This window comes from Corvus brachyrhynchos, unplaced genomic scaffold (genome assembly GCF_000691975.1).
Source record: "Corvus brachyrhynchos isolate BGI_N302 unplaced genomic scaffold, ASM69197v1 scaffold100, whole genome shotgun sequence".
Lineage (NCBI taxonomy): Eukaryota > Metazoa > Chordata > Aves > Passeriformes > Corvidae > Corvus > Corvus brachyrhynchos.
Window position 1 is genome coordinate 1,035,873 of NW_008236230.1, and position 13,839 is coordinate 1,049,711.

Genomic DNA, 13,839 nt, shown 5'->3' on the forward strand with positions numbered 1-13,839 from the left:
AAACTCATGGAATGAGGATTTCTACAGGCTAATTTGACTAATCTGTCAAGATGCTGGGTTTTGTCCATCATATGGAGTAAGTTGGGTTGCTTTTCTTTTTTATTAAAAAAAAAAAAAGGCAAAACATCAATGAACTTTTAAACCAGTGAATTTCTCCTGGTTCTTCACTTCACTGTCTGTCCAGAACTTTTGATTCTGTTTGATCAGAAAATGTGTGAAGGTGAAAAAGCCACAGTGAAAGAGAAATGTTGTACTGGCAGGTGTATTGGATCAACGTGTGTATATCTGCCTTTCAGGAAGCCTTTATTACATTTTTAACAACTTTCTAGTGAAGCACAATCTCATGAGTTTCTTGTATAAAATCAAAGTGGTACAATTGTTTACACTGAGATTTTTTCTAAATAAAAACTTTTTAAAAAAGCAGTCTTTCTATAAATGATACAGCACAATGAATATACAGTGACAAGTGCAATAAATTATAGCTTGTATTTACAAGAAGCCTTTTAAATGCAAGTAGAGGTAAGTGCATTTAATACAAGTTTAATATTGATCAAAACAATTTGCTATTAGCTTCTGCTAGACAAACCATGGCTCTACGCCGCATATCCTTTATACCAGTTTGTTAGTTGCATGAGTTGAAAGGGAAAGATTGCAAATGTTGTTGACATTCTGTCTTCCTGTAAACAAACTGTTCAGCTAGAGAATGAATGGCCCCTAAGCTTTTACGTCTAAATTACAGCTGTAGAAGTGTCCTGACTTCCTTCCTGGGCAAGTGGTAGTAGATGAGGCAGCTCCATGTGGGGAGTGGAAGGAAGTTGCATAAGACAAGTGTATAAATTTGTATTGCTCAGTCAGATGGTGAACTGGGAAGACCAGCCAGGGTCTGAGTTCATGGTGTTTCTAACACAGGGTGCAGCCAAGCCATCTTACGCTTGCAAGATCAGAGTTAAACGGTGCTTGGAGCATAAGAGAACTGAAACATCTGCTTTGGCACAATTTTAGATGCTTACTGTCATGACAGTCTCCTCCTGACATCTAACAGTCTAGGTGCAGTAACTGGTCCTTCTGGCCAAAAGGATCTTGCATGAGATGTACACTCCATGTCTGAAGTGCTAACACCACGTCCTTTAGCTTCTCTGCCTCTCCCTCTCATCTTCCCTCCCCACCCCTAAAAAGAGACCTCACTTGTTTTGGGTGTTGAGTGCCCATCTGGTAAAACTGCAGCACGTGTCCAAGCACCTGCTACAGGCCAAGCTGCTCTGTGAGATTAAGACCATCCCAGCCAAATAAAGTGTGTGGGCATTTTGCTGCTGCTGCTGAGCTGAGCAGCCACCATGGTGTAGGGTCAGGCTGCAAGAAGTCTAGCAGTTTGTTCGCACCCCGGGGGGTGGTCCCCACACCCCTTCCTCCCACAAGGCACATACATGGTGTTCTGAAGGGTGATTCGTCACATGGTTTTTTTCCCAAGATCATGAAAGCAGGGAGGGCTGTATCCAAGTTCATGGCAGCATCACAGAGTCCGTGTGAAGACTGTTTGTCAGTGACATCCACAAGCTCTTACTACCATATTCCTGTATTTCTTCAAGATTACATTAGAATTATCATCAAAGTAAAGAACAGATATGGCATTTAGTTTGGTAGGTGCGCAGCATGGTTTGGGAACATAATCAGGATTCATAAGATGAACCTGTTGCCAAGAAAGAAAACACAACTGAGCCACTGGTATATTGTTTACAAATTCACCTGGTGCTTTGGCACTGAGCTGCCTGGAGACTTACCAGAGTTTGTACAATGGCATGATTGGTTGCGTTCATATGGGCGTTGAGTGGGAACGAGCACTCCCCATCACAGTAGTTGGCTGCGTAGCCCTTTGGAGCGATTATCCAGTCCTTTTTAGGGAAACAAACAGAACGTGGTTCAATAGACAACTGCATGCAATTAAGAGCAGCTGAAAATTTTCCACTAACTTCTTCCTTGAGGGTGAAAATGTGTTTTCACTGAAACTGCTTGGATTTTAGTTGGCCTTTTTTTTTTTTTTTTTTTTTTTTTTAACAGATATGGCATTTAGTTTGGTAGGTGCGCAGCATGGTTTGGGAACATAATCAGGATTCATAAGATGAACCTGTTGCCAAGAAAGAAAACACAACTGAGCCACTGGTATATTGTTTACAAATTCACCTGGTGCTTTGGCACTGAGCTGCCTGGAGACTTACCAGAGTTTGTACAATGGCATGATTGGTTGCGTTCATATGGGCGTTGAGTGGGAACGAGCACTCCCCATCACAGTAGTTGGCTGCGTAGCCCTTTGGAGCGATTATCCAGTCCTTTTTAGGGAAACAAACAGAACGTGGTTCAATAGACAACTGCATGCAATTAAGAGCAGCTGAAAATTTTCCACTAACTTCTTCCTTGAGGGTGAAAATGTGTTTTCACTGAAACTGCTTGGATTTTAGTTGGCCTTTTTTTTTTTTTTTTTTTTTTGTGTGTGTGTGCCATCACTTTTCCATGGACACACTGATTTTAATGTCTGAACAAAGGTGCACATCTACGTACAGCTCAACTATCATGAACTAAGAGGGCTTTATCCCTAAAACTCTTGCTTGGCTGCATTGTGGGGCTTGTGGTTTGGAGGCCTTTATGTTCCAACATTTCCTGCAGGCCCTCTGGTCAAACTACCTTTGAAATGTAATGTTTGATTGCACTATAGCCTGGCCCTAAATAACTTACTCTAAACAACTTTCTGGCTTCATGGTGTTGCAACTAAACCCAGTTTTCAGTTTACCTACCACAGGCAGTGCTAATTGTGGGGCAGGGATTGTGGAGGATTTCAAACAATGGCCAAGGTTAAAATCAGGGTGATCACTAGAAAAAAATTTAGTTAAAATCACTGCTTAACATCAGATTGTTTTCCTTATCATTAGAGGTACACAGATATAAGCCCTTGCCCGTACTGTGACTCCCATGAGTGACAGAGAATGACTGTATACTTGAATCTCATAAAGTATCAAGCTTTCTCTGGATCTTATCAAATGTCACAACTATCAATATTTATTTGCCCTTCTCTGTGACTGGTTATAGTGAGGAGGCACAAGGGACATTTTAAAGCATAATGCCAGACTCGAGTGGAATTACCGTGACACTGTTTAGATAACATTTCATAACAAAATGTCTGGTTTACCCAGAGAGAAACATCACACACCTGCCATCCCAAGTCTTGGAAGCTAACGTAAAGCTCATGCTTTCTGCACGCTGTTTTTAAGTCACTGCTGTTGTAATCTGTTAAAAGAAAAAGAGCAAAACAAGAATTTAGAAAGTAAAACAGGCAGAGCATTGCTGGAGGGCACAGCTGGCCAGATGTGTGCATGCTGTGGGCTCAGCAGTGAGAAATGACGAGTTCCCTCCGCAGCCAAAAGGAAAAGGGTGTTGAGGGACATCTAAAGCAGGGCTGAAGCTTTTAAGATGCCTGTGGGAATGGAGGAACCCAAGTAACAAGGACTTGGTTATAGTTACTTCAGCTGTCTTTAAAGTGCTTGGAAAACACCTCCAGTAAAACAACTTCTTAAAAATAAATCTGCTCCTTCAGCCCAGCATAGGCTGCATCCTCACTGGGTGCTCACACTCACCGCACTTCCTCGGCTGCCATTTCTGACTTGTGTTGACTTTGGGGAGCTGAATCTGCACACCCTCACTGAGAGAAAGAACTACAGCTCCAGGAAGGTTAATCATCACCTTGTGCCCCTGCACCAGTCTGCAGAAGCCCTCAAACAGCTTAGGTGGGCTGGGAAGCCGTGTCCATGTTCCTCTCTGTGCCTTACCCCCAGCTTGCCTCACACATCTCATGTGACCCATCGCACCATCTCTGCCCTTGGACCTTTACAAACCATGCTCTGAAAAACACATTTCTTGTCTCCATAAACTGTGTATCTGCAGATGACACAGCGCTGGACATGCTCTCGCCGTTCACTTGCTCCTTATTGTCAATAAAAGTGGAGACACAGGATGCAAAGCCCTGACCAAGACCTTCTCCCTTGCCATGGCACAATGTATGGGGATGTTTCAACCATGCAGGAGCTGCTCCTGATGATCCCACAAAGAGCAGCTTTTGCCAGCGAGTGGAATTTCCCATTTATATTTGGAAAGAGGGGTGGCTCGGCATGCGAACACCTGGAACCACAGTGAGTGGAGGAGCTGAGCTGTGACAGAGGGGCCTTTCACCTCCAGGTGGCTGCACAGATCCACCCTGACTGGTGGTTGCTGATTTTGTGACACCTCAGGTGGCTTCTGGACCTCAGCAGAGCAGCCACAGAAACCACTTTTGCAGTGGGGTGACTTGGCCACCAGCTACAGCTGCTGATCCTGTGCTTTGCACTCAGTGGTAAGCATGAGAGGAAGAGATGGCAGCAAATTCAGCCAAGCAGCTTGGGACCCCAAGTCCCCATCCATGTTTTCCTCCCACGCCTTTCCACAGGGGCCTCCTCCTCCTCCCTCACAGCCCTCATTTGCAAGTAAAGGCACTCCTTTCAGCAGGCAGATGCCACAGGCTGATGTGCCTGCCTCCTGCTGCCCTGGACCTTCCAGTTACCACCCCCTGGTGCCCCTACCATGGCTCAAAAGGGCACCCTCCCAGTGCAGCTTTCCCCAGATGCAGCAGCTGGGATAGAAAAATATTTTTAGTGACTTTTTCCTTGGCTCTGAATAAGCCTTTCTTTTTCTTCCCTCCAGCACCCCCCCGAAAGTTTGGGAACTACAAATGCAAATATTTATTCAAAAGAAAAACTATAATACTAAAAGCACATCCAACTGACATTAAGGGCAGCACAGCAGTACAGCTGGGTACAGTTAACACTGAGGGCTGAAAAAAACCGTCCACCTCAAGCCCAGCTTCCCAACCACTAAAGATTAGAGAGTTGTTTTTAGAAGCAGTTGGGTTTTAAACTCTAAGGATTGCATTTCAGACTTTCAATAGCTTCGCTTCAATCACGGATTTAATCAGGTGAGCAGAGCTGGTTAACAGCCTGCTGCAGCATAAACATTCGCTCTTCCAGGAGCACACGGTAGCAAGAATGGAGGCGAGTCTCTCTATTCAAGCTTTCCATTTTCAAACCAGACATACCCAGTAGAAACCAGGGTGTGGTGGTTTATTTCGGATGAAGCTTTCCAGCCCCTGGCTCAGCCCAGGAGCAAATTTCTAGCATGAGACGTTTTGAAATGATTTAATCATAATGAGGGGAAAAAAAAGAGAAGATACTTTTAGTGATCAAAGGCTTTCATTAAAGTACCTGAAAACATAACCTAATTGTTCTTCAATGGGAAATATATAGTTTGTTTAGAGGAAAACTATCTGTATTTGACAGCGGAGTTGATCTATTCACAACTGAGTGGGCAAAATGATGCTACATTCCAAATCCAGCTGCAATTTACCCAAATCTGCTACAGGAAAGGGGAGAAGGCAAGGGAGGCAGAGAAAACAGGAGTGGGAAGGAAGGCTGCAAGCAATCACAAGTTTAAGAAAACACAGGGGCGGAAAAAAAGAGCTGCTTAACAAGCTACACCAAGCAGAACATGTTACGAACGTGTCCTCTCTCACACTACCCCCAAAAACTCGCCTCAGCTCACTGGTCGGAGTCACCTGATTCACACTCCGCATGGAGCCCTGGCTGCTCTCCACCCAAGGCAGATGCAGACAGCTCTACCTCCTCACTTGCCCAGCTTCACCCTTTGCTTTCCTAAATGTTAACACACTAAACATCTTCTCTCCCTGGGTTTACACTCTTCCCTGTTTATCCCTCACCCCAAGATCCCCTGTCCTCTTCTTTTGTTATGTGTTTGCCTACTATATCTACTTTTTGGAAGCTATTTTAGCCTAACTTTAGGGAAGTCACAGACCTTTAAGCAACCCTTAGCAGTGGCTTTCTGAATTGGGGAAAAAGATGCAGCAATACAGATGCACATAATCATTCCCTACAGTTAGGGGCTCAGCATATGCCTTAGAGCTACGTACATTGGATGTATATCCAGTTATGGGCCTGAAAAGAAGAGGAATACACAGAGTCACGGGGTTTTGGCAGTGAGCTAAAGCTCACTGAGCTACTGAAGTTGGCTTCCACAACACATTTTCTCCAAAGCCTGGAAAGCAGCATCAGCCACCCCAGGTCAGCATGCTCAGCTGTTTTAGCCCAAACTGCCACTCAAGGACTGCCAAGAGGCAACAGGGTTTGTGCTCCTTCCCGCCAGCCTTGCAGCAGGGAGCCAGGAGGGCCAAGAGCAGGCAGCCTGCAGAGGGGAGGTGCTGCAAACAACTGCCACAGGGCTGGCCTACACTGCCACGGCACAAATTGCAAGGATTGCTCGCCAGAGGCCTTCAGCATCTTCTGGGAGTTTAGACAGCTGCTTTGGGAGCTCCTGTAGGCTCCTTGTGGGTTTAGCAAAATTGTCTCTATTTTTTCCCCTGAACATACCAATTCAGAAACGCTAACTTGGCATTTACAAGGCACTGAATTTAATCATACTGCAAACAATTTTGTCTAAAACAGAGATTTAAAAAAAGCTCAAACCTCTAGTTCTGCACTTAAAAATAACTCCTGAAGAAGCACAGTTAAAACAGCACAGCTAAGATGGCTTGTCTCTGTGGTGTCTTTGCACTGAATGTTGTCTGCTTTCACCGGGACCCAAAGTCTAACTTTCTGCAAGCACAGATGTTTCTCTTAAGGCTGGACACTGGCATGTGTGTTGCTGAAAAGGGTGAGAGAACAGCCTGACCCTAATGGTCTTCCTCCTACAGATACTTCTGCACCCACCTTAGATTTCCTATAACCTCTCCCACATTAAGTGCTGGCAAAGAACATATAAATATTTACTGAGGTCGATCCATCTGAGAATACCCTTGCTGCTCCCAACATGCCAGTTTATCAAATTCCACACAGTAATTAATTGCTTCTGTGATTCAAAATAGCTTTGACAGAGGTCTCCAAGGCCAGCCCCTTCTTCTTGGTGTTTGACTTTGGTGATTTGTCTGGATAAAGCTGGTGTAAACTGATCACACAATTAATAGCAGCTCACTTCACATGAAAGTGATCTGCCTGGGTGGGAAGAAGGGAAGATGTTGGGCTGACGTAAACCCGCATGTGAAGGCACATACAGAAATGCTGGCCACGCTGCTCCAGTCTGCATCCAAACACTGTACTGAAAGGAAAACTATAGTGAAGGGAAGATTGGCTGCCAGATAACGAGGTTCATTAACAAGGCCCTTGCCATCACAACAGCACTTGGCCTTATTTGCCTTCCGTGTTTGCGCATGCTGCCCTTTGCGGTATCTGCTTCCCGTACACGCAGGGAAATCTGTCTGGTGCCTTGCATGTCTGCTGGAAGGAAAGGCCACTTGAAGGGCTTCTCCATTTTTTGTGGAGCACCTCACACCAGTCCTGGGGGCCCTAGGATGGCTGAAGAGAAGGACCTGAAAAGGGACTTGGCTTGAGTTTCATTCAGAGCAGCAAGCGCAGTCCAAAGTCAGGTGTTTAAATCCTCTCCATGAGGAGGGGCTGACAGGAGGGGATGTGCCTGAAGGCTGAGTTGCAGAAGAGAAGGATTATCGCCACTGGACGAGGAGATAGCCCTGTGCAAAAACCGTAAATCATGGAGCTGGCTGAAGGGCAGAGGGTCACCACCTGTTATGCTGGACAGTCCCATCTCTTTGGTCAGCTGGAGGGTCAGCACGAGTCTGAGAGCATGAGTTCAACCCACTGCAAGATTGCACTGAGCAAGGGCCTCCACGCCCTGCCAACAGCAGAGAAACACCTGCCCGCTCCTCCCACCCATTGTGCTCCTCCATGTCCTGGGCCAGAGCTGGCATATGACATTCAGCCTCAACAGATGAAAATACTCCTTTTCTTCCTGCTCATCCTCCTCCTGCAGAAGAATTGAGGCTCCAGGAATGCAATGACGCAGGATTCTATGTCAAAGCAGTTTATAACCATGGGAGTTGCTCAGTTCTGCTTTATATAAGGCAGTGATAATTATGTGTTTATAATACAGGGAAATAAGCATTCTTGGCAAAAAAATACAGAGCATTGAGAACCTTGTGCCACAGCCACAGCCTTAGCATCTGAGCCCTTGGTACTGACTTCAGGACAACTGCACATCAAAGTGAGCATAATGGGGTCCCTTTCCCACACTCAGCAGCATGTTCTCACCTAACTCCCTGCCTCCCCAGGTCCAGTACCAGCCCAGCAGCATGCTTCATGTGCTCCAAACTGATTGAAGTACTTGCCACATCTCGAGAGTAAATGGGGCTTTTTGAAACATCCCATCCCAAAACAACTTACAGCATCTTTTGGGAAAGGGATTCCTTTTTGGACTGAAAAAAGAAAACCCTGTGTATTGATTAACATAGAGGAAGGAATCTACAAAAAAATCTACAAAATCTAGCAATCGACAAAAAAACCCCATCAAAACCAAACAACTGCCTTGCTCTGCAAGAGAGAAACTGCTCTCAAGCCCTGGTAGGCAGCAGCAATCCTAGCTTGGGGAAGAGCACAGACCAAAAATTTGACAAGATGTGAGACACAACAAGAGAAGAAGATGCCCAGTGAGGATGCACAGAAGGGAACTGCAGCATCCCAGTTCTGCAGCACCCACTTTGGGTCCAGATGCATCAGGGCACCCTCAGAAGAGCTGGACAGCCTTCAGGACAATCCCTGGACTTGCCTTCTGCTTCATCCTGGGGAGAACATTTCCTCAGCCCCACCATGCATCAGCATTTTTTTATCCTCCCAGGTCAAAAAAAAAGAAAAAGGCCCTGTGATCTCTAATGCTAAAAACTTTTTGTTCATTGGTGCGCCTCTTGGACTGTCAAATCAACCACTTCTTAAAGAGAACTGTCTGAGAGTGTCACACTTAGAAAGGAAAACAAGATGATGTAGTCTCTCTTTTCTAAACACAGAAACCAACCAAACATACATTTTAACTTTAAATTCCCTTCCTTTCCCCTGCCTTAAATCCACAGTCTCACTATACCTTGTTGACTACTCTGCTGCCAAATTCCAGGTTTTAAATTAAAGCTGGCCCAAAATAAGCCCACGAGACCACAGAATGCCAGCTATTTTTTCCCTTTTTGTCATTTTAGAATTTTATGACCTGATGTGTGGTGTAGTCAAGAAAACAGCAAAGTACAAATGGCCCTTTTTGCCCAACATATCTGCTCCCCCTGGGGCTTTGAGTCACATTGCCTGATTTAATAGTGTGAAAATTTTGTTTCAGCACTGTGAAGTTTGCAGAGCCAGGGAGAGAAACCTGGAGCTTATCCTGACTCCAAGTGCCAGTAGCACCGCAAAACAGCAATGCAGCAAGTAACTTCCCCAAAGCACTGTGAACGCATTAAAAAAATGGCTCTTGTGAAGGGAGCACAGGAGCTGAGCCTACCTGAGTGGGAGAGCTGCCTGCACAACAGCTGGGCTTACAACACCCAGCTGAATAAGCCACCTGTGCCCATGGCAAGCTCATCATGCAGGAAAGTAACTCCGCAAGCAGCTACGATGTCCAGCTTTAAAACTGCAGCATGGAAAACTGAAGGAGACCAGGACCAAAGCAGGTCTCAGCAATCTAGACCCACAGAAGGTGCTCTCATGGCAGATTAGATGGTAAGTCCTCCAGAAATGCCACACTGGCACTGGCCAGCCTCCCTCGGTGAAGTCAGGCTGCAGAACTGAGTTGCTCCTCCTGCCCTTAAAATCCAGGAAGGGACATCTCACACCCAGCTGAGTCTGGCACTTGCAAGGCATGGCACAGGAACCCACAGCCATGCTGCAGTGTGCACCACAAAGACATGCAAAGGCCCCTAAGTGGCCAACTGCTGCTGGCACACACTAGCCCAGAGGGCAAGTCCATCTCCATGATGGGCTGGAACAATTGAGCTGAGTCAACACACGGCCATGCACAAACCCTGGCCACCAGCCCTGGAAGGGCTCCCAACCTGGCTCTGCTCCCTGCAGCATGGAGCCACCTTGGGTGCAGCTTGGCTCATCCACAACCCAAGCATGCAAGAGCAGGGAACAGCCTACAGATTCCCACCAGCTAAGTGTCAGCAATGCTGGCTCATCTCCTTCTGCTGTGTTTGGACATAGACTAAAAAAATACAACTGCCTCTCTTCCTTGGGGCATAGTAATTTCCAGACATGGGAAAAGCAGGGATCCTATTGGAAACGAAGGGGGCAGCATAAGCAAATTAATCAAGCAAGCCTTGGAATAGGCTGAAATGTTTGAGAGAAAAGAAGGTACTCAATGAATAAAGGACTTGTAGCACTGTGGTGCTGGAAAACAGACAAGACTTAGAAGACTCAATTTCTGCCAAAATATCATTATTACTCTATTGCCCCACCAGCCCACAACAGCACTCACGAGCCTGTTGTAGAACACCTACAATGTGCAACCTCTCCACAGTAAACAGGCAAACTTCTTTGCCTGCCTGGAAATGTACTTCACCATCTGTATGCTGATGTTCTCACAAGGTTAAAAACAATAAAGCATCTCGTGCTGTCCTACCTTGTTTTTTTCCAAAGAAAACTGAAAGAGGACTCTGCTGGGAATGCATATGTGCAACACCATAAATCTCAGTGTATACAGAGATGGAGTCTTTTAAATACTGCATTTCACAGGGCATAATTCTAGACAAATACTGCATAACAAGCAACCTACAAGCACAAGAGTTGTGGTTAAAATACCTCACCACCTTGAATTCAATGGATGCAACTTCACATGGGGGTCTGGACTCCATGCTGGATTCAAGAGGACTCCTGTAAGTTTCATTATGTGAGACCTCCTCTTCCACAACCTTGCGGATGTAACCTATTCGCCCAAGGAGAGCATCCCACCTCACGACCCCCTTCTTGCTTCTGCACTCCAAAGCAACCAGAGCCATTACAAGAAGTCATTCCAGCTTGTGTTGCACAATTCCCCGTGCTCCATGATTACCTGTGACACTGGATACCCTCGAAACGTCCTGAGTCTGGGTGGAACGGTTTCGACTCTGCTGCCTGCGCCTGCTGGTCGCTGACCTAGTGGTGCGTAGGTGAACTTCGCTCACTTTGAAGAAGGCCACCATGAAAGGCTGCTTGTCATAAGGGCCATCTCGCCCTACCAGGCCTGCTTCTCTAGGGTTTACACTGAAACCTTCAAGACAAACAGAAAAGGGAGTGTTAGAGAAACGGTGCAGTTGGATTGCTCCTTTCAACAACCTGGTATCCCCATAAGCAGTGTCTCCTCTCTTCTTGCTCAGACTCTTCTTTAAACACCAAACATTTCTTTCCTGCCACCACCACCTATGGACATTTTTATGACAGCACTCCACCCATACTGGACAAGACCTTACTGCAGCATCTGGTTCCTTGGTTCCCCTTTGGCATCTCTAGTACTGTTTTGGCTTTGAAATTATATAGATAGATATGTAAACACTAAACTCAGATGTGTCATGAAATTCATTCTGCTTCCTGTGAAACACAAGAAGCAGACATGAGATTAGGAGACCTCTAGGGACAGCAGGGGGCAAAGAGATGGTGTGCTTTTGTCAGGAGCACGGTGATGGGCTCTCAGCCCAGCTGGGGAGGTAGGGCTGGCAGTAACATTTCCTCAGGGAGATGTGGACAGCCCCTCTAGTCTTACTTGACATCACAGGTGTACCAAACTCCAGCATGAAGCAATAGAAAGAAAACAAGGTTGGAGACTGGTTCCTATAGAAGACAAATGTCACGGTCATCTTTTTGGTCACCTTCTGCTCATCTAGATCCTCTTCACTGCTTATCTTCCAACACTCAATTTCATGCTCTTTTGCAGTCTTTTCCTTTCTTCTCCACCTTTCAAAGTTTCTGTAGGCTGTGAAATGCTGTCATTGCAGCTGCCCCACACAGCAACCACATCGTTTCCCCAGCAGTGATCACACGTCAGCTTTGATGAGATCTGAGCATCAACAGCAGCCACAGCCCCCAGGAGGGCTGCCATAAACCCACATGGGGAGGTACATACCCATCCATCTGCCTCTTCTCTTCCTCTCATCCCTAAAACTCACCCCACATCGCATCCCAGCTCCATGCCCCCTTCTACCTCTAATACAGAAACTGAGGCCCTACCCAAACCCACCTCCACCAGATGGTCCTGGTACTGTCTAGAGACACCTGACCTCACTCAGACATGTCCATCATGGGACAGCCAGAAAATGACAGCCCACCACCTGTGCCCTCAGACATCTTGCTCATGGTGTTGGTTACAGCTGCCTTACAAACTCAGAGTGCTCACCCTGCCACATCCCAGCTGAGTTCTGTTAGCACCACTTCTAGAGAGCATCCAAGAGACTGAGGGGTGACTCAAGTTACCTGGCCCATAACCTACCGTCCCGGGTCACCACGCTCAGCTGCAGTCCCATGTTGTGCTGGGGGTTCATCACCCACATATTACTGGTGGCAGTGACGTCGAACTCCAGCCAGCCCTCCTCCGACGCCCACACCGCCCGCGTGTCCAGCAGAAACAGGTCGGAGGCCCTGCAGAGGAGAAGGGTAATGACAAGATTGTGATGGTGGGGATTGTCTCTCCTGGCTTTTGCTGTTACAGAAACAAAATCTGAAATAGTTACAAGTTATGTTAATGTCTAAAACAAACAAAACAAAACAATGTCTTATATCTGCTTGTTTGTATCCAGAGTTTTGTCATGAGATGCACATACTTTGACACGTGAAATTCAGGAGTATAAAGGTTTTCACCACTTTCTAAGATGGAGGAAAGCAATCCTAGTCCTCAGGGCGGTCCATTTCTCCACAAGCAAGGGATTACTAAGGCACTCTTCTTCCTGAAGAGTGTAATGCTAGCCCTGACATTACTTCATTCATACATTTATTAGGTTCATAGCCAGTGGAACCACCAGCATGACCAGGCATTCAATGGCTTTTGCCACAGGGGTTTCATGGTTTAAGCTCACCATACACAAACACAGGCTTACCTCAACTGACCAAAATACAGAACCAAATAAATGGCTGACCAAGCATCAAACAGTGAAGGAAAATGAACCACTAAAGGCCTCTAAAGACATTTTTCTGAGGCTTATCCACAAGGATTGGACGCCTTGTTCCAAGGCTGCTGGTCTTGCCCCATCTTCATGGGCTTCAGCTTCAAATGCTTTTAAGTCTGTAACTTTTTTGCAGCATCAAGTACTCACCCAACCTCCATTTAATGAAATCAGCTGCAGAAGCACCCAGAGAGATCCCATGTACATTTTCTCACTGTATTAGAGACATAACTTTCCTGTGCTAGAAGGCTACAGTTTCCACCCTTTACCTGTGGCCATCACCACAAAATGGATATCAGGTATCAATCCCATCTTCATCTCTTTTGCTCCCTGGATTTTTTTCTAACAACGTAAAAGAGAAAACAGAGTACCTGTCTCTCCTACCCACCAAAGGTTAAGTTCATAAAAAAAATTTTGATTGAGTTACGTTTTATTTTTGGCCAACTGCTATGTCATACTGCCCAGCAGCTTGGTTTGCATGAGATCACACATGGAAAAATAAGCACTTAAGTGTACTAGAGCTCCTAGTGCAGCTATTTTTACAGCATGGAGGCTTTCCTCCACCTCACTGGTAGCTGCACACTCTGTGGTTGACTCAGCAGCCTTTCCCACAGGAGTCTTTGCCACCATTCTTCCAGCGGGAAGAGGGCTCAAGATCAACTCTGACCTTCACCTCCAACAGCAGCAAGCAGCTAAAGCTGGCCAGCTGCTACATGTTTTGGAAACCTTAAGGCTGAGAGATTTGGGCTTTCCCAGGCAGGGTATATAAACTGAAGTGTTCCTGAAAGGCAACT

At 46.1% G+C, this 13,839-nt stretch overlaps 1 protein-coding gene across 1 annotated transcript in view; it reads right to left on the reverse strand.

The window, feature by feature from the left end:
- Positions 1 to 286: 286 nt before the first annotated feature.
- The window catches only part of BMP6 (bone morphogenetic protein 6), a 26,752-nt gene continuing 13,199 nt past the window's right edge, over positions 287 to 13,839 (reverse strand). Inside the window, exons 3-8 of the mRNA XM_017746907.1 lie at positions 12,376 to 12,524; positions 10,966 to 11,163; positions 3,200 to 3,276; positions 2,214 to 2,324; positions 2,073 to 2,122; positions 287 to 1,637 (exon numbers count right to left, since the gene is read on the reverse strand). Of these exons, the coding sequence (XP_017602396.1) occupies positions 1,538 to 1,637; positions 2,073 to 2,122; positions 2,214 to 2,324; positions 3,200 to 3,276; positions 10,966 to 11,163; positions 12,376 to 12,524 (685 nt within the window). The 3' untranslated portion in view covers positions 287 to 1,537. The remainder of the gene's footprint in view (positions 1,638 to 2,072; positions 2,123 to 2,213; positions 2,325 to 3,199; positions 3,277 to 10,965; positions 11,164 to 12,375; positions 12,525 to 13,839) is intronic.